This window comes from Oratosquilla oratoria, chromosome 31 (genome assembly GCF_046742065.1).
Source record: "Oratosquilla oratoria isolate Oo_2021 chromosome 31, ASM4674206v1, whole genome shotgun sequence".
Taxonomy (NCBI): Eukaryota; Metazoa; Arthropoda; class Malacostraca; order Stomatopoda; family Squillidae; genus Oratosquilla; species Oratosquilla oratoria.
Window position 1 is genome coordinate 43744656 of NC_134807.1, and position 23556 is coordinate 43768211.

General features: G+C 39.4%; 1 protein-coding gene across 3 annotated transcripts in view; it reads left to right on the forward strand.

Annotated features, from left to right (window-relative positions):
• Window positions 1-214: 214 nt before the first annotated feature.
• Window positions 215-23556, forward strand: part of LOC143041528 (N-acetylglucosamine-1-phosphotransferase subunits alpha/beta-like) — a 142691-nt gene continuing 119349 nt past the window's right edge. For 2 of the 3 annotated variants that reach the window (XM_076213509.1, XM_076213511.1), the window contains exons 1-5: window positions 215-351; window positions 5693-5880; window positions 6875-6951; window positions 7067-7225; window positions 18924-19135. In XM_076213509.1, coding sequence (XP_076069624.1) covers window positions 5740-5880; window positions 6875-6951; window positions 7067-7225; window positions 18924-19135 — 589 coding nt within the window. In that variant the 5' untranslated portion in view covers window positions 215-351; window positions 5693-5739. Of the gene's footprint in view, window positions 352-376; window positions 521-5692; window positions 5881-6874; window positions 6952-7066; window positions 7226-18923; window positions 19136-23556 lie in introns of those variants that run through there. The other variant, XM_076213510.1, reaches the window with a different exon arrangement.

Sequence of the window (23556 nt, forward strand, 5' to 3'; positions counted from 1 at the left end):
TGTACATATTTGGAATATGGCGGCAACAATACATTAATTAACTATATACACGGTAGATAAGATCAAAATAGGTTAATTATATTACATTTCAGCTGTCAGAATGTACCTAGTTTTGTAGAACTATGTTGAATGTTTTTCGACTATCTGCCAGATGTAAATTGTTGTTGCTAGACATAGCTAAATTTAGCTAGCTCTGGTTGAAAACTGATCAGTACTTTAAGAACTTGTTTGTTGACAGTTAAAGTTAAAATGACATTTGAGGTGATAGTGATTAACTTAGGAGATGGTACTAGCAAGTTGTTGAAAACAAGTGATCAGAAGACGGGCTGGAATACCAGAGTATTGTGTTAAGTGTGTATAAAGTAATGACGATGTTGTTGTAATTTATTTAAACTACCCGCAGGTTCAATCGACTAACACGTCACACTTAGATTTTGAGGAAACCGATCTCGGTGCTTAACCTGAGAAGTTGTGCCTGTACCGACAGAACTGCATGGTTGTGTGGAAGGCGGCCAACAAAGTAAACATGCACCTATCGAGTTACCAATGCCATGTTTTCATGCCCCATATACCTAATTGTCATTCTTACCAGCACCACTCCATTGATTACTTCAGATAAGTCAATTGAGGATCATTGGAGCAGTAAGCCAATGGCAATGCTGGCTCATTTAATGTTCCTCCATGTGGCATGTGCTTGACAAATGGTCCTAAGCATGCCTTTTAAAGGTGTCCACTAACTTGGCTGAGACCTCTTGAGACTGAGTGCTTCTGTTGATAACTTCACACTTGTTCCACTCCTTGATTACTCATTGTGAGAATTTTTTTTCATAATTTATATTCAGTTGTAGTTATTTATAATATATAACATGGTCCTCTATTCTATTGAATATATTTTAAAAATCTGGTTTTAGTCCTTTCTATCTTTTTACTAACTAGAAAACTTGAATCATATGAATATGATATTGGTCTTTTTCAATCAAGAATTTTGGGTATTATCTTAGTTGTGCATATCTACATGATATAGCATTCAAAAATTAAATGTTAATTTTGTAAATTATAATACATGAATGTAATGTGCAATTTTTTTGGCAGAAATAACAAAATAATTTGCAAATATATTAATGAACAAAGCCGCTAGGATACGTTATGGACACAATGTTGTCATCTGTCCACTCCTGTCACTGTCAGTTAGACAATGGCTTTCAAATTGTGGACCAGGTGTTCTCCAACTCCAGGTGACATTAATAATCACTATTACAAAGACAGTTGGGCTTCCTTGGACTTTACGAGAAAACATAGGGTTCTGCCGTCATCTGTTAATTGCCCGAGATACAATAATAATCGGGCCGTCTGCATCCATAAAGACAACAACGACCCGGATGATCTTTAGAATTTGAGGTACCAAATTAATAAACATTGGTTAGGTTATGTTGGTTAGGGCAACACAACCCTGAAAATATATACAGCTTAGATAACCCACTTTTAGAGAAAACTGAGTGTGAGAGAGACTTGGGAGTTCTAGTGAGGCTGGACCTTAAAACGAGGAAACAGTGCTAGGATGGTAATGAATAGAAGTGCAGAGGTAATTACCAAAATCTGTCTAGCGATAGTTAGACCCATCCTTGACTATGCAGTACAGTTTTGGTCTCCGTCCTACAGAATGGACATCAATTCACTAGAATCAGTACATAGAAGAATGACCAAAATGATACATGGACTCAGAAATTTGCCATATGAAGAGAGGCTTAGGCACCTTAACTTACACTCTCTGGAAAAATGCAGAGTGCGGGGTGATCTAATAGAGGTGTTCAAGTGGATTAAAGGCTTTAACAAGGGTAATGCAAACAATGTTATCATATTAACACAACAGGGCAGGACTTGCAGTAATGGATTTAAACTGGACAAATTTAGATCTAAGAAGGAAATAGGCAAGAATTGGTTTACTAATAGAGTGGTCAACAAATGAAATAGACTTAGTAACCATATAGTGACCGCTGAAAGTATCAGTTGTTTTAAGAAACTATTAGACAATTTTATGGATGGGGATGACAGGTGGTGATGGATATGGAGCTGCCTAGTGTAGGCCTTATGGTCTCTTGCAGTCTCCTTCATTCATATGTTCTTAGGTTATGTAGGTTAGGTTAGGCTAGAATAGATGAATTAATCATCCTTTCATTTCTAAGCCATCAGCATCTATCAAAACAAACATGGCATAGCATTCAACTGCTGCAACTTCGTTTGTTAGTAAATAGGTTTTAGGAACTTTTTTCTTACTGGTTTCCACCAAGAAAATCACATTATGTTGATGTATTATAATTTACAAAATAATTTTCTATTGCTATATTACGTAGGTGTGCTCAACTAAAGATAAAGTTTTAATTGTGCACACCTATGCAATATAGCAATAGGAAATTGATTATTGATTTTGTAAATTATAATAGATCAACGTAATATGCAATTTTCTTGGCGGAAATCAATAACAAAAAAGTTACTAAAACCTATTCTCTAACAAAGTCGCGGCAGTTGAATGATGCACCATGTTTGTTTTTATAGGTGCCAAGGTCGAAGAAACGAATGGATGATAGATTAATCTATTCTAAACTACTCTACCTAACCTAACCTATGTAACCTAGCCAATGTTTAGTAATTCAGTACCTCAAATTCTAGAGAACATCCGGGTTGTCATTGTTGTCACTGATGCTGACGGCCTGAGTATTATTGTATCTCAGGCAATTAACAGATAATGACAGAACCTGGTGTTTTCTCATAAAGTCCAAGGAAGCCCTATTGTCTTTGTAATAGTGATTATTAATGTCACCTGGAGTTGGAGAACACCTGGTCCACAACATGAAAGCAGTCATCGGATAGTGACTGCACTGGCATGGTGTGTATACCGTATCCTAGCAGCTTTATTTGTTAGTAAATTTGCTTGTAGCAAGTTTTTCTATTTTTTCTATTTTTTCTGTCAAGAAAATTGCATATTACGTTCATGTATTATTATTGATCAAATTAGTATTTAATTTTCTAATGCTATATCATGTAGGTGTGCACAACTAAAATAATACCCAACTAAAAATTTACAGAATCCTGTTAGGCTCCAGACTAGCTTGAGCTGTCAGTGTGAATCACATGTACATTTGTGTTAGTATAATTGGTTGGCAGTTTTGGCATTGTGGTATATGTTATATTGTAGTGTTCTGGGGTTTGTTAATATGTCTGTTTGGTGATATGTAAATTCTTTATATGTTGAGGTGGTTGTATATATTGAAGAAATAAACTTGATTTCCTGGAAGAGAGACACGGGGCTTCAGACTGACTGTATATCTAATTTTAAGATTGGTCTTTGGATGTATGTGGTCAGTACCTGTTTTCTGCTGGCAGTCTTTGATTGTTTTGAGGAATTTGTTTTATGTGACATATTTCGTGTTAAATTTGAGGTAAGTGCTGCTGTGCTGGGCTAGCATAGTCTGAAACAGATCTTATATACTGTTTAGATATTAGTTTGTCACTATCTAGGCCAAGGCTTGTACTGGGAACCACTATTATGGCATTAAGAGAATATACGGTATTATTTTAGTTGTGTGCACCTAAGCGATATACCATTAGAATATCAAGTATTAATTTTGTAAATTACAATACATGAATATAAAAAGCAATTTTCTTGGTGGGGAAAAAAAAAATTACTCCAAGCAAATCTACTAAAGAACGAAGCCACTAGGATACAGTCCAGATGCCATGTTGTCGCCTATCCAGTCCAGTCACTGTCAGTTAGATGATGGCTTTCACATTGTGGACCAGGTGTTCTCCAATTCCAGGTGATGTTGATAAGCACTATTACAAAGACAGTAGTGAATAGGGCTTCCTTGGACTTATTGAGAGAACATGGGGTTCTGCCGTCGTCTGTTAATTGCCCCAGGTACAATAATAATCAGGGTGTCAGCATCTGTGATGATGATGATGACGACCCGGATGATCTTTACAATTTGAGGTACCAAATTACAAAATATAAGTAAGGTAGGTTAGGTTAGGTTAGAATAGACTAATTTATCCTTTCATTTCTTCAACTTCTGCATCTATCAAGATTAACATGGCATATCATTCAACCTCCATGACTTCGTTAGTTGATAAATCAGTTTCAGCAACTTTTTTGTTTTTCGATATTCCTCCACATATCTTAACCACGTGGTGCCTCTACCCATGATCTTTATATATTCATCTACCTCCAACGCTTCTATAAAAAGACAGGCCAACACTGCAGAAAGAGGACTTCCCATAGCGAGACCTCTGTGTTGTCTTTATATTCCTTACCATTAAAAGTAAAAACACCGAATTTGACACATAGTGATACAAGTTTAATATAATCACTTCTGGGAACTGGTAACTCGTCATCACTAAGATTATGACTCTCTTGGCGGCAACTAACGCCTCCTCCACTCTTTTTTACTGTTTTCTTAGGCCCCATACTGAACTGGTAAGGATGCATTAACACTGGCAAAGCAATAAAGCACTAAAAAAACACACAAAAGCACAGACAAAGACTGAGATATTTCCATATTTATGTTATCTGGTTTGTCCTAAGTGCATAACTAAGTAGGAGGTAGAGAGCAATGCTGAGCCTCCACAAAATAGCCACCAGGCATACAGGTGCATTTGTATCTGGGGGCAAGGTTCATTTGTGGAAGCTTTGTTTTGTTTGGGTGGAGGTTCTCAACTGAGATCATTTGTATGCAGAGGGGTTTGTAAGTGGAAGTTCCACTATACTTTTATCTTTTCCCTTGTAATTTTATAATTTTTCTTGCCTGTCTAGGTCCTCTTCTATATACCAAAAGATTTCCTCTTTATAAGAGAGGTAGCCAAGTCAGACGCATGTACCTATTCCCACCCATTCCATTCCCATCTACCACTCTTTACCCCCTCTCATCTTAGCTCTTCATGGATGACAGTTCATCCCTGTATCCTGCATACTGCCCTGAGTCAGAAGCAATGTAGCAAGACACGGTATATCAACAGCAAGGCCACCTCACTTAATTGGTTACCCCCCTCTCCCATCCCTCATGCAAAAAAAAAAAAAAAAAAAAAAGGGAGACAGAGAGAGAGAAGAGAAGATGGGGAGAAATGTCTTTGGGCTGTGTCAAAATATCCTAATGATAATTAATGCCACCTAAAGCTTCAGGGACTAGAGATCTGTCTGTAGCTTCATTGTAATCACAAACAAATCTCAGGTCCTCCTATAGATCTGTCTTGCAAGAAATGTTGAATTATTGTCTATGTTTTATTAATGTGGGTCTGCTTCAAGTGGAAGGTAGCTGTTGCTTGTTCTCATCCATCCCTATGTGAAAAATGGAGGAAAAAGAGTCAAAGTTGATTGATAAATATCTTGGGCTGGGTCTGGATGTGAAGGTGTTGATGGATTTGAAGAGCAGCAGCAAAGATTATCCTCTATGACTGTTTCACAGTACCACCACATGAAGGTGCTGTTAGTACTTTATAGGTTAAAAAGTGTATGAATCTTGGCAGTGGTCTTGGAGCAGGGAAGGCAGGTGCAGCGTCACATATGCCGCCTGTGAGCAACCCTCTGCAGGTTCCCAAAAAGAAAGTTCAGCTTCAATTGGAGACTGTGCACTGAAATATTTTCTAACAGAAACTCTGTTCCAACAAATGTAATTGAAAATATTATTATGTTCTATTCCAGTAATGATGAATGGGGAAGAGTTGCCATCTTCAGCCTAAACAATCGGGATGATAATGAGCACCATCCGCAAGAGGTGGAACCGCCTTGTATTAGACATTGTAATGGCTAGACCTCCACCAGTTGTAGCTGCTGTATGTTTTGTCTTTGGTTCAGTCTTCTTCATTGGCTACTTCTGCGCACATTGGGTTGTAAGTAGAGTTTTTCTTACCACATCTTGAAATACATCTATGAAGTTAGCATACATACGGCTTATTTCATGTTGCTGATGTGATATAATAAAACAACTGCCACAACTGCCAGGTGGTTGGCACTAAATATTTAAAGAACAAAATTGAATGCTAATTTCATTAGGAGTTATTTTTAAGGTAATCTGCAGTGACACAATTGTAATCATTATTTATCATTATTATATATTTTTTCGCATCTGACATAGTTATGGAACAAAAGGTCTTCTGTCGGTATGCTCTGCCTTTGTAATCCTTGATTTCTGTGCGACTTACTTGTTTTGGCTTATACCAAGAAATTTTATTCAGCTAAGAGAAACCCTAAACATATTGAAGGTAACTTATTTCAGTAAACATTTTCTCTGTCATTCACAATTACATATACATTTGTTCTGACTGCTGCCAGGCAATTTCATTCTATCTATCTATATATATATATATATATATATATATATTTCAACAAGAACCCACTGTGTTGGATAAGAAGAAATTAAATAGATGATATCCATATATTTCGATCACGGACTGTGATCCTCTTCTTATCCAACACAGTGGGTTCTTGTTGAATTTCATGAATGTGTTACATTACTTTGTAGTTATATATATATATATATATATATATATATATATATATATATATATATATATATATTTGTAAGGGAAGTACCCAAGTCAAAGGTACACACCCACTCTCATCCAATCCACTCCCACCCACCACCCTTGTTTACCTCTCATCTTAGCTCCTCTTGGATTTTATTCACTTCAGTGAAATCCCCTATCTGGTGAGGTGGGCATCAAATACTTCTGCTTCTTGGAAATAAATAGCACCACATGCATGCACCTCTGATGTTGTTGCACCCCCCCCCCCACCCACCCACCCCCCACCCCGGATTTGCTATAAATTGAATATTTGTCATAAGGTCTGGAAGCTTATGATCTATATCTTTGTTCCCTTTAGGACCAAGTGGATCTGGCAGCATACCGACCTTATAGCATTTTTGCTGATAATATCCTGGAGCAGCCTCTTCTTGGAAAGTAAGGAACCACTTAAGTGTCCCTTGAGCTTATGGTGAACACACACAAATGATTAAATGTATTTCAGCTACCCTAAATCATCCAGTGTAATGCTTATTGGTTACTTTATTGACAGGCTTTCTAGTGTTCTTCCTGTAGATGTGGTCTACACATGGGTAAATGGGTCCGACCCTCTCTTTCTTAATGGCCTCCACAAGCTAAAAGAAGAGCAAAAAGCTCAGGGAGAGATCTGCAGCCTCACTCATTGCATGGCTGCCTCTTACATAGCTATAAGGTATGCAGTAGCTATATCTTTATATTGTTTCATTCTGCAGTATGTAGCTAGAGACCAATTCCTTGAAGTTGTGAGATTAGGATTCCTTGGCTGATAATTTTCAGATTTAATAACTGCCTTCTCTTCAACATACTGAATTTACTTGCTTTAACCCCTTCCATACGGTGCCGCACACGTAGGCGTCATGGACTTAGATCTCGGTGGCAGCAGCCAATGCCAGCCGTACGACGTGTCGTAATAATACTCTCATCATAAAATATAGTCACCGCTTATATCGATCGTTCTCTCTTCACCCGTGAATTTTGATAACCATAGAAAATGCGATTACAAAAGAATTAGAAAGAATGTCATTATGGAGGGGCGACTACAATAAATATAATCAAGACGCCGATATGGCAGCCTCGCGAATACACTCGCTCCCCATGACGCCTACGTGTGCGGCACCGTATGGAAGGGGTTAAGTATAATTTTAAGGGTAATGTAACTGAGTACCAAATAAAATTGCCTGGTGGTGGCTACTGTAAACAAGTAGTCATGATACATGGCTAAAGGGTTAAAAGATGAATTGTCAAGGATTCTAGTAAGAGAAATCCAAATCAGTAGCGAGTGAATCAAGACAAACTTATTTATTTAGTAAGATGTTATTTTTTTAATTTCTAAGCTACACGCTGGAACATAAGATGAGAAACATAAGAGAGGAAGAGAGAAGGAGTTTGAATGGGTTTGAAATGAGGTGTCCGAGAAGTATGAGAGGGGATACTAGGCTCAATAGAGTGAGAAATGAGGTGCAGAGGAAAACGGGTAGAAAGGGAGTTGGGAGATAGGGTTGATGAAAGAATATAGTGATGGTTTGAACACATGGAATGAGTGAAGAAAGACTAGTAAAATAAGTGTGGAAGGCAGATGTGGAGGGAGTGAACATGAGGGGACAAAGGATTACAAAGGCGGAGCATGCCGACAGGAGACCTTTTGATCCATATCTAGGTCGGATGCAAAAAAAAAATCATAATTATAAAAAAAACTATAATGTATGCAACAAACAAAATACATAAATGCATAGGTATAGTTGAATAACAAACAAACAGGTAAACAGTGAATAATAATAAATTGACACATAACTAATAATAAATGAAAATCAAACAGACAAATGATAACAAAGCAAACACAAATACAGGTATTCCTCGTTTAACGACCTACTCAGTTAACGACAACTCGGAGTAACGACGGGCTTTATGACATTCGTTTAACGTAAATCTCCCGAAGTTACGACGTCGTGTACGATAATTAAGTTGGCTGAGGCAAATTTGTATGATGTTATAAATGAACTTGTATGGTGGATATTACCTGTGAGGTAAAGTGTTCTGAAGCTTAGGTCTACATTACCATCCTGCAAGCTGAAAAAACTACCTGGGGTACAGTATATACCGGTAGTGGTAAATTTTTAGTTTCGACCAAGGGCACAATATAGCAATAGAAAATTAATTATTAATTTTGTAAATTATAATGTATCAACGTAATATGCAATTTTGTGAGCGGAAAAAAAAGGTGCTAAAACAAATTTCGTAAGTAACGAAGTCATGTCGGACGAATGGTACACCATGTTTGTTATGATAGATGCCAATGTCGAAGAAATGAAGGGATGATAAATCCGTCTAACCTAAACTAAACTAACCTAACCTGTGTTTGATAAATCATTACCTGCAAATTAAATGTCATCCGGCTCGTCCTCGTGAGAGACGTTGGCAGACGACAAGATGGCGTCCCGATCCTATGATACCGACTTTGTTCATTAGCATATTTTCTTGTAGCATGGTATTTTTTACTTTCATTTCCGCCCACAAAATTGCATATTATGTTGATACATTTTAATTTACAAGATTAATAATTAAATTTCTATTGCTATATTGCGCCCATGGTCGAAACTAAAAAAATACCCCGGTATTCAATATGGAATGTCAGCATACGCGGATTTGGTCATATACGGTAATTTCAGGAACCTAACTACTGTAAATAAACAGTAAATAAAGCTTTAATGTACTGTATAAAAGAGGGAAAATACACAAAAATAAAGATGCATGTATTGCTGGACATTGTACATACAGTACATGTACGTATATGTATACACTTTCGCTTAACGACGGCAACGCTGGTCCCAATTGTCGTCTTTAAACGAGGAGTACCTGTAATATAAAATAAATTATAATCATTACAGCATCTTGCTTAGGTGTTTATCTAAATGTCTTAAAGCTTCAAACTGAACTACATTGCACTACCTGTGCAGGAAGTTTATTCCATTCATTAACTACACGGTTGGCAAAGTTGTTTCTACCTACTGCCAAATTGAATCTATTTCCGGGTAGTTAGAGACCATTATTTCTTGTTTGATTCACATTTAGTGTGAAAATTTAGTTTCTTTTGATGTTGTCAATTCCTTTTAGAATCTTATAGACCTGTATCAAATCACCCCTGAGTATATGCATTTTTAGGGAAAATAGATTCATATGTTTTAGTTGATTTTCGTATGATTTATTTTTGATATTTGGAATCAGTTTTGTGGCTCGCCGTTGTACTTTTTCCAGTCTGTCAATATCTTTAATGAGATTCGGTGACCATACAGAAACAGCATATTCCAAATGTGGACGAACTAACGATTTATATAGCTTGTTAATGAGCGATGGACTTTTGAAATCAAAAGATCGTGCAATCAGTCCTAGAATCTTATTTGCTTTCTCAGAGGCTGAAATACACTGCTTGGATGATTTGAGGTCGTTACTGATAATTACGCAGAGATCTTTTTCACTATCCACTTTTGTTAACGAATTTCCAAATAACTTGTAATCGTACTTATTGTTGTTTTTACCTATGTGCATTACCTTGCATTTACTCATGTTAAATTTCATTAGCTACTTTTCAGACCATTGCTGCAATTTATCTAAATCTTCTTGAATATCTAATTGGTTTAAGTGATCATTTGCCACTCCGCACAGGTTTGTATCATCAGCAAATTTTGAAGCAATAGATTTTAGTCTGTGGTCTATATCATTTACATATACTATGAATAAAAGTGGCCCAAGAATGGTACCCTGAGGAACTCCACCGGTAACATTTTTCCATTTAAAACAACTGTTTTTGATCATTCAACTAATTACTAGTCCATCTTAATAGGCTACCACTTATTCCGTGTAAAGCTAATGTAGTCAGTAGTCTTTTGTGGGGGATGGTATCAAAAGCTTTTGCAAAGTCTAGATATATTAAATCTATATAATTTTTTTTGTCATAATTCGATATAACTGTTGTAGAATTCGAGTAAGTTAGTCACACAAGAACGTTTCTGTCTGAAACCATGCTGGCTATCATTTATCAAACGGTTACTTTCTAAATGATGTTCGATAGCATCTCTGATGATAGTTTCCATTATTTTTCCTACGATTGAAGTCAAACTTATAGGCCTATAGTTATTTGGTTTCTTTTTGTCACCTTTTTTGAATATGGGATTAACATTAGCTAGCTTCCATTCTCTTGGGACATCTCCGGATATGATGGATTTCTTGAAAATAATTTTTAATGGAACAACAATCTCATTTTTAATTTCCTTTAAGCTTCTTGGATGCCAACCGTCAGGCCCTGGTGTTTTATTAACTTTGAGTTTATCTATACACCATTTAATTTTTTCTTTTGTTATATTTACCGTAGTGAGTAAGTTTACCCTAAACTTTTCACAGGTTTCAGTTTGGAGTTCACTTTGAGGTGTTTCGTCTACGAATACCGAGCTAAAATAATTGTTTAAGATATTACATCCTAGGATGAGGTGGATGGATGGGGTGAAGGGGCTTTGGGGAAGAGGGGAATGTCTGTTGAAGAAGGACGGGAGAGGACAGAAGACAGGGGTGAATGGAGAATGGTTGTATATGGATGATGTTGTGATGCATGAGGTGGAATGGGCAGGGGGATGGGGGGTGAGGTATGTGTGAGCAAAATTTGACGCAGCCCGAAGGGATTTCTCCCCGTCTTCTCCTTTTATGCATGGGGGGACGGAGAGGGGGGTCGCCGATTTAATGAAGCGGCCTTGCTGTGTCTTGCGACACTGCTTCTGACCCAGGGCAGTGGACAAGGTGCAGGGATGACCCGTCATCCAGGAGGTGCTAAGATAAGAGGGAGGGTGGAGGGGTGTGGAGTGTATTCAGGGATGGAATGGGTGGGAATGATTTTATGCCTTTTCCTTTTTGGCTACCTCCCTTGTAAGGGAGAAAAAGCCTTGGTATATGAATGTATGTAAATGCTGGTGGTGAATTTTGTTGCATTGTTGAAAGGAAATGGAGAAAAGTGGGAGATAGGCCAGTTGTTGTTTGGTGATGAGACTGTACTTGTGAGAATCAGAGGAGGGATTGAGGAAATTAGTAACAGACTTTGGGAAGGTGTGCAAAAGGAAATTGAAGATATATGTGGGTAAAAGTAAGGTGATGAAATGTACAAGGGGTGAAAGTGGCAGTAGACTGGAAGTGAGTATTAAATTAGAGAGACTGGAGGAAGTGGGTAGTTTTAGATACTTGGATGCAAATGTGGCAGGAAAGGAAGGAGTGTAGGTAGAGGTAGAATGTACATTGAGAGAACCAAGTAAAGGCCTTGGGGAATTAAAAAGTGTAATTAGAAATAGACATTTGGAATGGATGCTAAGAGGAGATTGTATGAAGGAGTGATTGTGCTGACAGCACTGTGTGGGGAAGAAACATGGAACATAAGAGAGGAGGTGTTTGAATGTGTTTGAGATGAGGTACTTGAGAAGTATGAAGAGGTTAATAGGCTGGATAGAGTGAGAAATGAGGAGGTGAGGAGTAGAATAGGAGTGGAAAGGGAGTTGTTGTTGTTGTCGTTCCCTAGACTGTCTGTCCGAGCAGTCCCGTCTCCCCAAGGAATGCTACAGCCGAAACTGGGTTTTCCCACAAATCCTTTATAGAGTGTATGTTGTGTTGTTTGCGTGCATGATTGTGTATAATGCAGTCTTCCATTATGTGTTGTATGGTATGGGGTGAAGTGTTACAACCTGGGCAGCTGTTCACAATGCGGTCATCCAGCCTCTTCTGGTAGCTTAGAAGTGCTGGGTGGTGGCCGCACCGCAGTCTGGCCAAGTGGACTCTGTCCTTTCGTGGGAGAGAGGATTCAGAAGGGTGGATATCAGGGGGTCTGGCATGCAGCAGTGTGTTGTCTTTCAGTGTGTTAATGGAGCGGTGAGTGATATGATTATGAATATGTTTACGGAGGCTGGTATTTGGTGGTTGTGGAGGAAGAGAAGAGAGTATCTGTGCGTGATAAAGGTCTTTGGGTGTTGTTTTAATGTTTCTTGGTGTGTGTGGGTGTTCTGCTATGTAGTGTAGCAGGTGTGATGTGTTTGTGGTGGCTGTGGCAAGTGTTTGTGTGCCTCTCATGTCGAGGTGGTCCTTGACTTTGAGGACTTTTGTTTCATGGTGTAAATGGTCTGTAGGTGTTGTATTTGTGCAGCCTGTAATTGTTTTTAGGGCTTTGTTTTGTATGATTTGAAGGGTGTTGTGGTGTGTCTCACTGAGATTAGGAGCCCATGCAGGACTCGCATAATTCAACACTGAGCGTATGCATTGTTTGTATATTGTTATATTAGTTTCTTTGTTTTGTCCAAATGTCGTTCCAGTGATTGACTTAAGTGCGTTAAGTCTAGGTGTGCATTTGTTTTTTATGTTTGTGATGTGTTGTTTGAAAGACATGGATGTATCGTATTTTACACCAAGAATTTTCGGTGTGTTTGTGTGTGGTATTAGAGTGTTGTTGATGTAGAGATGAGGTATGTATTTGTGTTCTATTGTCCAGTTGGTGAGAAGTGTTGCTGTAGATTTGGTTGGAGCTATTTTGAGTCTGTTTGTGATGGACCATGTGTTGAATGTATCAAGGTATGGCTGGATTATTTCTGCAGCTTTGTCTGTGTTACGATGTGTGCATGTGATTGTTATGTCGTCTGCGTAGGAAGAGATTTGTATTTCTGAGTTGTCTGGTGTGGGTAAGTCATGCATGTATAGATTAAATAGTGTGGGGGATAGAACTGAGCCCTGTGGTACTCCATTCTTAATGTTTCTGATGTGCGATGATTGGCCATTATATGACACGTAAGCATTCCTACCTGCCAGAATGTCTGAAAAAGGGAGGTCAAATGATGGTGGACTGGTTGGTGAGGTTATTTAATGTTTGCTGGAGAGAAGGTAGAGTGCCGGAGGACTGGAGGAGTGCCTGTATAGTTCCTCTTTACAAGGGAAAAGGGGACAAGTGTGAATGTAGTAGTTTCAGAGGGATTAGCTTGTTAAGTGTAGTTGGGAAGGCTTATGGGAGGATCTTGATTGAGAGGATTAGGAGAGGAACAGAAGGAGTAATTGGTGAGGAACAGTGTGGATTTAGGACAGGTAGAGGTTGTGTAGATCAGATCTTTGTGGTAAGACAGATATGTGAGAAAGCTATAGGAAAGGGGAAGGATGATTTTGGGGCTTTTATGGATCTGGAAAAGGCTTATGATAGGGTAGACAGAAAGGCACTGTGGGAGGTTATGCAGATTTATGGGATAGGAGGAAAGCTTTTGGGAGCTGTCAAGAGTTTTTATGAGAGTAGTAGAGCTTGTGTAAGGATTGGAAATGGAGAGAGTGAGTGGTTTGAGGTAAAGGTGGGACTTCGTCAAGGATGCGTTATGTCACCCTGGCTGTTCAACTTATACATGGATGGGGTGGTGCGAGAGGTGAATGCAAGGGTAGTGGGTCAGGGATTGGAGATGGTTAAAGAAAATGGAGAAAAGTGGGAGGTGAGCCAGCTGTTGTTTGCTGACGACACTGCGCTTGTGGCAGGATCGGAGGAGGGATTGAGGAAGTTGGTGGCAGAGTTTGGGAGAGTATGTGATAGAAGAAAGCTAAAGATAAATGTGGGTAAAAGTAAGGTGATGAGATGTACAAGGGGTGAAAGTGGCAGTAGACTGGAAGTGAACATTAAGGGAGAGCGACTGGAGGAAGTGGATAGTTTTAGATACTTGGGTGCAAATGTAGAAGGAAAAGGTAGAGTGAAGGTGGAGGTAGAATGTAGATTGAGAGAAGCGAGTAAATGCCTTGGTGGATTAAAGAGTGTAATGAGGAATAGACATTTAGGAATGGATGCAAAAAGGAGACTGTATGAAGGAGTGATTGTGCCAACAGCACTGTATGGGGCAGAAACTTGGAACATAAGAGAAGAAGAGAGAAGGAGTTTGAATGTGTTTGAGATGAGGTGTCTGAGAAGTATGGTGGGGGTTACTAGGCTAGATAGAGTGAGAAATGAGGAGGTGAGGAGGAGAACAGGGGTGAAAAAGGAGCTGGGAGATTGGGTTGATGAAAGAATATTAGGATGGTTTGGACACATGGAAAGAATGAGTGAAGAAAGACTAGTAAAAGAGGTATGGAAGGCAGATGTGGAGGGAGTGAACATGAGGGGACGTCCTAGGATGAGGTGGATGGATGGGGTGAAGGGGGCTTTGGGGAAGAGGGGAATGTCTGTTGAGGAAGGACGGGAGAAGACGGAAGACAGAGGTGAGTGGAGAATGGTTGTATATGGATGATGTTGTGATTGCATGAGGAGGAATGGGCAGGGGGGTGGGGGGTGAGGTGGTATGTGTGAGCAAATTTTGACGCAGCCCGAAGGGATTTCTCCCCGTCCTCTCCTTATATCCAAGGGGGGACGGAGAGTGGGGGTCACCGATTAAATGAAGTGGCCTTGCTGTGGATGTGCTGTGTCTTGCGACACTGCTTCTGACTCAGGGCGGTGGGAGAGGTGCAGGGATGACCCGTCATCCAGGTGGTGCTCAGATGAGAGGGAGGGTGGGAGGGGTGTGGAGTGTATTTAGGCATGAAATGGGTGGGAGTGATTTTATGCCTTTCCCTTTTTGACTACCTCCCTGGTAAGGAGGAAAAAGCCATTGGTATATGTATGTATGTATGTATCTTTTGGTTTTATTGTGCATGTCTCTCATATGTTATATTTGTGAGAATGTGTCAGGATGGCATCAAAAGCTTTACTAATGTCTAATGTTATGAGAAGTGTTCTGTGGTGGGGCCTATCTGAATTGATGCCATCTAAAATTCTTTGTGTGAGGTTTATCAGAAGAGTGTTTGTGGAGTGTAGTGGCCTAAAACCGTGTTGTGAGTTAGCAAGGGGAATATGTGGTGTGACAAGTTTAAGTATTAGGCGTTCAATGACTTTAGAGGGGGTGCAGAGAAGTGTGATTGGGCGGTGCGATGTTGGGATTGTTGGGTCTTTGTTCGGTTTTGGAATGGTGATTATTTTACCATGCTTCCAGATGTCAGGTATAGTGTTGTGTGAATAGCTGTAGTTTGCAATGTTTGTGAGTGCGTGTATACCTTGTGGTCCAATGTGTTTTAGGTGGATGTTGCTTATGTTATCAGGGCCACAGGCAGATGAGTGCTTGAGATTATGTATTATGAGTTTTGTCTGACTGTCTATGAAGGGTGTATAGTCTGAGTCTGTGGGGAAGTCTTTCTTGCGTCGGATGATGCATCGGTCGTCAGGGTGAGAAGTGAGATGGCTTGTCTGTGGAAAATGACGTATGAGTGCGTTTGCTTGTTGTCTGTTTGAGGGTAGATTATCTGTTGTTGTGATTATTGCTGTGTGAGAGCGTGTAGTGTTACTATTGGATAGTGTAATGCTCTTGAGTGAATTTTACAATTTGCTGGTGTTTGTTTTGTGATGAAGTGCATTGATAAAGTTTTGCCAATTTTGTGTTTTTTGTTCGTGTATTTTATTAGCAATCACAGTGTTTAGTGTTTGTATTTGGTCTGCTATGTTTTGAGGGATAGGTGTGGGGGTATCGTGTTTAAGTGTGTCACGTTGTCTGATGAGGTCTTGGATTTCTGGTGTGAAGTTGGGGTTGTGTGATTTTCTGTTGCCTCTAGGGATGTATCTCTTGTCTGCATTTTGTATGATTGTATTAAAAGCGTGCACAGCATTGTTTATGTTTGTGATTGGTGTACTGTTAAGTGTTTCAAAATGTTGTTCTGTCTCTTTAGTAAAAGTTTCCCAGTTAGCTCTCTTGTAATTGGTGTAAGTGTGTCTGTGGCCAACTGGGGTGCATCTTGTTTTGGTGGTGATGATGATTGGAAGGTGGTCAGAACCAAGGGTTCCGACCACTCTCCATGATGTTGTTGGGGTTAGGCAGGGGGATCAGAAGGTGATATCAGGAGAGGAGGGAGTGTAGAGGGCTTGGTGTGGGATATGTGTATGATTATGTGTGTTATTCATGATAGTCAATGTGTCAAACTGAGTCTGTATATCAAGCCCTCTGTCTGTGTCAGGGTTGTCGACATACCAGGCAGACGACTTGGCGTTGAAGTCACCACCCATGATCAGGTTGGGGATTGAGGCTAGTTGGCTAAATTGAGGTCTGAAGGTGTTTGGAACTGTGGGGGATGATTGTGGGGGAATGTACATGTTAACTATTGTCAGTGTTGATTTGTTGCCTGTGCAGATTCGAATGGATTGGATTTCTGTTGTGTTATCTGTGGTAGGGAGGAGAATTTTGGTTGTGGCACTTGTGTCCACAAAACAGATGGAGTGATGGATCAGGGTGATGAGTCCACCGCCATTGCCGTCGGTCTTGTCTGATGGTGGTGTAATTATGAAATGATGGTGTTTTGTGTGAGTGTCTTAGTTTTGTTTCTTGTATAATCGCAATGTGTATGTTGTGTTGTTTAAGAAAGTGTTCAAGTTCATGTTTTTTCGTGTTAATACCGTCAATATTGTGTTGTAATATGTTGATGTTGTGTGTTTTGTATGTGTTGTATGTTGATCTGGGTTAGAGGGGGGGAAAGGAGAGATCGGGGACAAAGGAAGGGGAGTACTGATCGGGGGTAAGGGCAAAGGGAAATTGGGAGTGGGTAAGGGTGCTGGCTGTGGTTGGGGAGGTGGGAGTGGGGTTACTGGAGGGCAGGTAAAACATGTCCAAGTGTTTGTGTATTGGTTTGTGTCAGCAAGTGTTGTACAAGTGAGGTGGGCCCAGTTTTTGCACATATTGCACTGAACTGAGCCCTTTGTCTATCTGCTTGAAGTAATGGGTTTAGAGCATGTTAGACATGTGTATTTTGTGGTGGGCCCAGTATTGCTCTCTACATCTCCTGCTAAAAGTAGAAGAAGAGGGGTGATCACCGGAAAATCACCCCTCGGTGCAGAAAAAACGTAACATTGCATGTTGGGAAAAAGGATTGTGGTACTCCCCAAGGTAGGCATAGCTCCTCATGGGGATCGGTGCCACCTGCGTAGAGCTGATGGCCAGGGGTGGTTGCTGCTGTTTGGCCCCCAACTCTTGGGGTTGGGGGGGTGGTCCCACGACGTAATGCTGCAGCTCCAGGACCCGGAAGTTGGGAGATAGGGTTGATAAAAGAGTATTGGGATGGTTTGGACACATGTAAAGAATGAGTGAGGAAAGGTTAGTAAAAGAGGTGTGAACATGAGGGGGCGACCAAGGATGAGATTGATGGATGGGGTAAAAGGGGCATTTGAGAAAGAGGGGAATATCTGTTGAGGAAGGATGGGAGAAGACAGAATATTGGGGTGAATGGAGAATGGTTGTGCATGGATGATACTGTGATGTATGAAAGGGAGTGGGTGGGGGGTGAGGGAGTATGTGTGAAAAAATTATTTGATGCAGCCCAAAGGGATTTCTCCCTGTCTTCTCTTTTTCTGCATGAGGGGATGGAAGGGGAGGGGGTCACGGATTTAATGAAGTGGCCTTGTTGTGGATGTGCTGTGTCTTGCAACACTGCTTCTAACCCAGGCCAGTAGATGAAATGCAGGGATGACCTGTCATCCAGGAGGAGCTAAGATAAGAGAGAGGGAGTGGAATATGTGAGAATGGAATGGGTGGGAGTGGATTTTATGCCTTTGTTTTTTGGATATCTCCTGTGTTAGGGGATATATGTATGTATGTATGTTAAAAGTAATAGTTGATTATGATTAATACAAATGAATTTTTATGCCTAAGAAGTGATGGCATCATAATTACAAAGGATTACAAAGGCGGAGCATGCCGACAGGAGACCTTTTGATCCATATCTAGGTCGGATGAAAAAAAAAAAAAAAAAAAAAAAAAAAAAAATCATATTAATAATAAAATAATAAATAAAAACTATAATAATGTAAATAACAAATAAAATACATAAATGAATGCATAGGTATAGTTAAAATAATAAACAAACAGGTAAATAGTAAATAATAAATTGACATATAACTAATGATAAATGAAAATCAGACAAACAAATGATAACAAAACAAAAACAAATAATATAACATAAATTATAATCATTACAGCATCTTAATTAGGTATTTATCTAAATGATTCTTAAAGCTTTGAACTGAACTACATTGCACTACCTGTGCAGGAAGTTTATTCCATTCATTAACTACACAGTTGGCAAAGTTGTTTCTACCTACTTCCAAATTGAATCTCTTTCCGGACAGTTTGAGACCATTGTTTCTTGTCTGATTCTCATTCAATGTGAAAATTTTGTCACTTTTGATGTTGTCAATTCCCTTTAAAATCTTAAAGACCTGTATCAAGTCACCTCTGAGTCTACGCTTTTTTAGGGATTAATGATTTAATGATTATGGTAGCCAGAGGAATGAGAATTATTTATTTGGGATTCTGTCATAGAAGTACCAGTAATGAACCAGAGGAACTGGAAGATCTACAGTCCATTCCATCAGTGCTACACCAGAGCAAACAGAAAGTGCTCTACAGAGCTGGTGAACGTAGATACACTCTACTGCAGATTGCATCAGGGATTAATCCATCCTTCATTCTCGAGCGGATCCGTTACATGGTACCTGAGACATCTTACATGCACCAGGCATTCTGGACCACAGGTAAGGATCTCATACTAGACTAGTACTTTACCAAAAAATATGAGCCAGTTTCATATTTATCTATATATATATATTCAACAAGAACCCACTGTGTTGGATAAGAAGAAATGAAATAGATGATATCCATATATTTCGATCACGGACTGTGATCCTCTTCACAGTCCATGATCGAAATATATGGATATCATCTATTTCATTTCTTCTTATCCAACACAGTGGGTTCTTGTTGAATTGTAATTACAGGAGTCCCTCAAATAACGCGGGGGTTAGGTTCCTGAAATTACCGTGTATGACCAAATCCGCGTATGCTGACATTCCATATTAAATACCGGTATATACTGTACCCCAGGTAGTTTTTGCAGCTTGCAGGATGGTAATGTAGACCTAAGCTTCAGAACACTTTACCTCACAGCTAATATCCACTGTACAAGTTCATTTATAACATCATACAAATTAATTTTTAAAAAGAATAATGCAAACGCAATTGTACAAATATAATATTTATTATGTATCCTATGTAATATACAAAACAATGTAAATATACTGTAGTCTGCGCCTGAGAGGCACTGCGAGTTGATCAGCTACACCCCTGCCACCTCCTGGTCCCCTCCCGTCTTCCCTCCCTCGTCCCGTTAGCTGGCTTGTCCTGACGCCTGTTTGTGTCGCTGGCCACCACCACCATCACTCGAATTCTATGAAATATACACCCAAACAACTCTTAGAATTCAACACTCATGGGCTACTAAGCATAAATAAAAATAAAAATTACGTATGTGACAACATCTTAGAATGTGCCAATATAGTGATGCTCACAGCGGATAACGGGTAAAAATGTCAAGAAACACTAAACAAGTTAATGCGGTAAAATTCCGATAACGCGGTGCGAGTGGTGGAAGCGAAGCCCCTCAACAGGTTAGGGTGGTAAAATTTCACAATATCACGGCACGGGTGGTGGAAGCAACAAGCTAAAGCTTGTTGGCTACCCCCCTACCACCCCCTACTCCCCCTCTCCTCCCCTCCCTCTCTTCTGCATCAGTACCCGGAGGTTGACACGTGACCGCAGGCAGTCACTCACGGATATCCCCTCGCCCCACACCCTTGTTTGAGCAGTTCCCAGTACATAATGACCGCATTATCTGAGGATCAACTGTATATGGTAAAATAGAAAGCAGTCACCACAAATGTTTGCAATGTTGCCGTGTGTGTGCGTATACGTGCCCAACTCAGAGCGAATTTTAAAATGGTTCTCTACATTTGAGATGGTTTTGAAATAAAATCCGTGTATTTACCTAGTAGTATTTTGCGGAAAGGGGAGCTATGCTCGTGTTGTCCCGCCATTGTATCTCTGTGTCTAGTTTGCTTTTAAACTCGTGAATGGTTTTTGCGCTTACTATTTCATTATCCAGTTTGTTCCAAGTGTCTAAAACTCTATGTGGAAAACTGTTTTTCTTCAGTTCTCTTCTATAGCTATGTTTTCTTAATTTCCTTCCATGTCTTGTGTTTCTCTTGTCCCAGTTTAGTAATTCTTCTCTATAAAGTATCTCTGTGCCTTTCATGATTCTGTAGATGGTCAGTAGGTCTCCTCTCTTCTTTGCTCCAGTGTCGGTAGCTCCAGTTTAGCCAATCTCTCCTCGTATGATAGGTTTGCAAGTGCAGGTGCCATTTTTGTAGCTGCTCTTTGGATTCTTTCTATTTTCTTTATGTTCTTTTTGGTACTGGGGGACCACAATGTCGCCGCATACCTTAGTCTAGGCCTTAGCAATGTAACCAATATTTTTTTTTATCATGTCTTCGTCCAGGTAAGCAAAAGCCACTTTTATTGATCTTAGCAAGTTGTAAGTCTCCCCGACAATTTTGTTAATCTGTGTATCATAGGACAAGTCGTTTGTGATAATAACTCCCAAGTCTTTTTCGGATCCTACTTTCTTTACTTCCTTGGTTCCAATTGTATAATTTCTTGATATTCTGTTTTTGCTTTTTCCAAACTCCATTATGCTACACTTCTTAGTATTAAAATCCACTTCCCATTTCTGACTCCAGTTCCATACCCTATTCAGATCTTCTTGCAGTGCTTCACAGTCCTTATCAGTTTCTACTTTCCTTAACAGTTTGGCATCATCAGCAAAGAAGCTCATGTAACAGTTCACGCCCTCGTCCATATCATTCATATAGATAGCAAACATTATTGGTGCCAGTACAGATCCTTGCGGTACTCCACTGATCACCTCTTTCCAATCTGAATATTTTTCTCTGAGTACTACTCTCATCTTTCTTCCAGTCAGGAAGTCCTCCATCCATTTTAGTAGGTTCCCTCGTATTCCTCCTATGTGTTCCAGTTTTTTTAGTAGTTTTCTGTGTGGTACTTTGTCAAATGCTTTTTGCAAGTCTAGGAATGCACAATCAGCCCATCCGTTTCTTTCTTGCACTATGTCTATTAGTCTTGAGTAGAAGCATATCAAGTTTGTGGTGCATGATCTACCTTGTCTGAACCCGAATTGTCTTGGGTTTAATATGTTGTTATCTTCCAGGTGTTTTACCCATCTATTCTTGATGATTTTCTCACAAATTTTGGCTATAGTGCTTGTTAGTGATACTGGTCTATAGTTGGTGGGTTCTTCCTTGTTTCCTCCTTTATATATTGGTACAATGTTAGCATTTTTCCAGTCATTAGGTATCTTTCCTTCCTTGAGTGAGCTATTTATTATGATGTGTATTTTGTCCGTTAGCTCTTCTATGCATTTTTTTAGAATCCAATTTGCAATTCCATCCGGGCCATGTGATTTTCTGACGTCCAGTTTTGATAGATGTTCTGATATTTCTTTTTGTGATGTAAATTCACTCATGTGGGGAGAATGTTTGTTATTATCTACGTCCCAATTTTGTATTTTCTCTCTGGTGAAGACAGATTTAAAGTGGTTGTTCATGATTTTGGCCATCTCTAATTCTTCTGTGTATTCTATATTTCCTTGGCGTAGTTTCACTAGTTCCTGTTTGGTTTTAAGTTTACCATTTACATACCGGTAGAATAGCTTGGGCTGATCTTTGCATTTATCTATAATATCCTTCTCATGGTTCCTTTTCTCCTCTCTTCTCACATTAACATACTCATTTCTATAGTTTATATAAATTTGCCATTTGCTTTGTTTTTTGTCTTTTCTCCACCTTTTCCAAGCTTTGTCCCTTCTGTCTTTTGCCTCACTGCATCTTTTGTTGAACCAACATTTAATGTACTCTCTCTCTCGCTTTTGTCTTGGTACATGCCTGTTTACCCCTTCATTGTAATTATCCAACAGTATGTTCCATTTCTCTTCCACTGTTGTCTCTTCCATATAGAATTTTTCCCAGTTTGCATTCTGGAAGAACGTCTTTAGTTTTGCAAAGTCTGTTTTGTTATACATCAATCTTCCTTTCCTATGCTTTTCGCTCCTCTTCATCTCTATTTCTTCCTTTAGTACAGTTTTGATGAGTACATGGTCACTCTTTCCAATTGGTGTCTTGTAGTGGACTTTGTCCACTATTTCAGGTTCCGTTGTAAATATTAAATCTAGTTTTGATGGCTCTTCATTGTTTCTGTATCTTGTGTTTTCACTGACCCACTGGGTCATTGTGTACTCCATGGTCATGTCTAGCAGTACATTGCCCCACACGTCATCTCCTCACACTGTCATGTTGTCCCAACAAATTTCTTTGCAATTGAAGTCTCCCATAATTACTAGGTTACCCTTACCCATTAGTATCTCATTTAGTGATTTTCTTGTATCTTCTAGCATTTTTGTGTGTTCGTTTTCTTTCCAAGCATTCGTTCTTGGGGGCACATAGGTCACCACAAACTTTCTACTTTTCATATTCTTGCCTTCGACTTTTATCATGATCAGTTCAACATTACCTTTGCCCTCTGCAATTTTTGTCATGTTTAGGTCTTTCTTGGCCAAGAACATGATTCCCCCTCCCTGCTTTTTGTCCCTGTTTCTTATCCAGTAATTGTATAGCCCTTGTCCAATATCAATAGATGGTATTTCTCCTCTTAGTTTAGTCTCTACAATTCCCATTATGTCTGGTTTTTCTTCTAACAGATAATCATTGAGTTCGTTCATACCTGAAATTAATCCGTCAATGTTAGTGTAGGCCACTTTTAATTTTCTTCCTTCTCCATTATCTTTTCTGTCCTTGGTTTTTTCGTTTTGATGTGCCACTGTTTCAATCTCATGTCGATTACTCTCCAATGGAATTCTTTGCATTCTGTCTCCGTTCTCAACAAGTTTTTTTCCTTTGCTTCTTTTCTTAGTGACTTTTCTTTTTCTAATTCCTCAGTACTCATTTCTCTTTTTATCCATATCTTATTGCCTACTTTTTCAAAGATGTCTTCTACAACCATCTGTGACCTTTTAATTTTATCTTTAGAGGTCGATTTCTATCCTTAG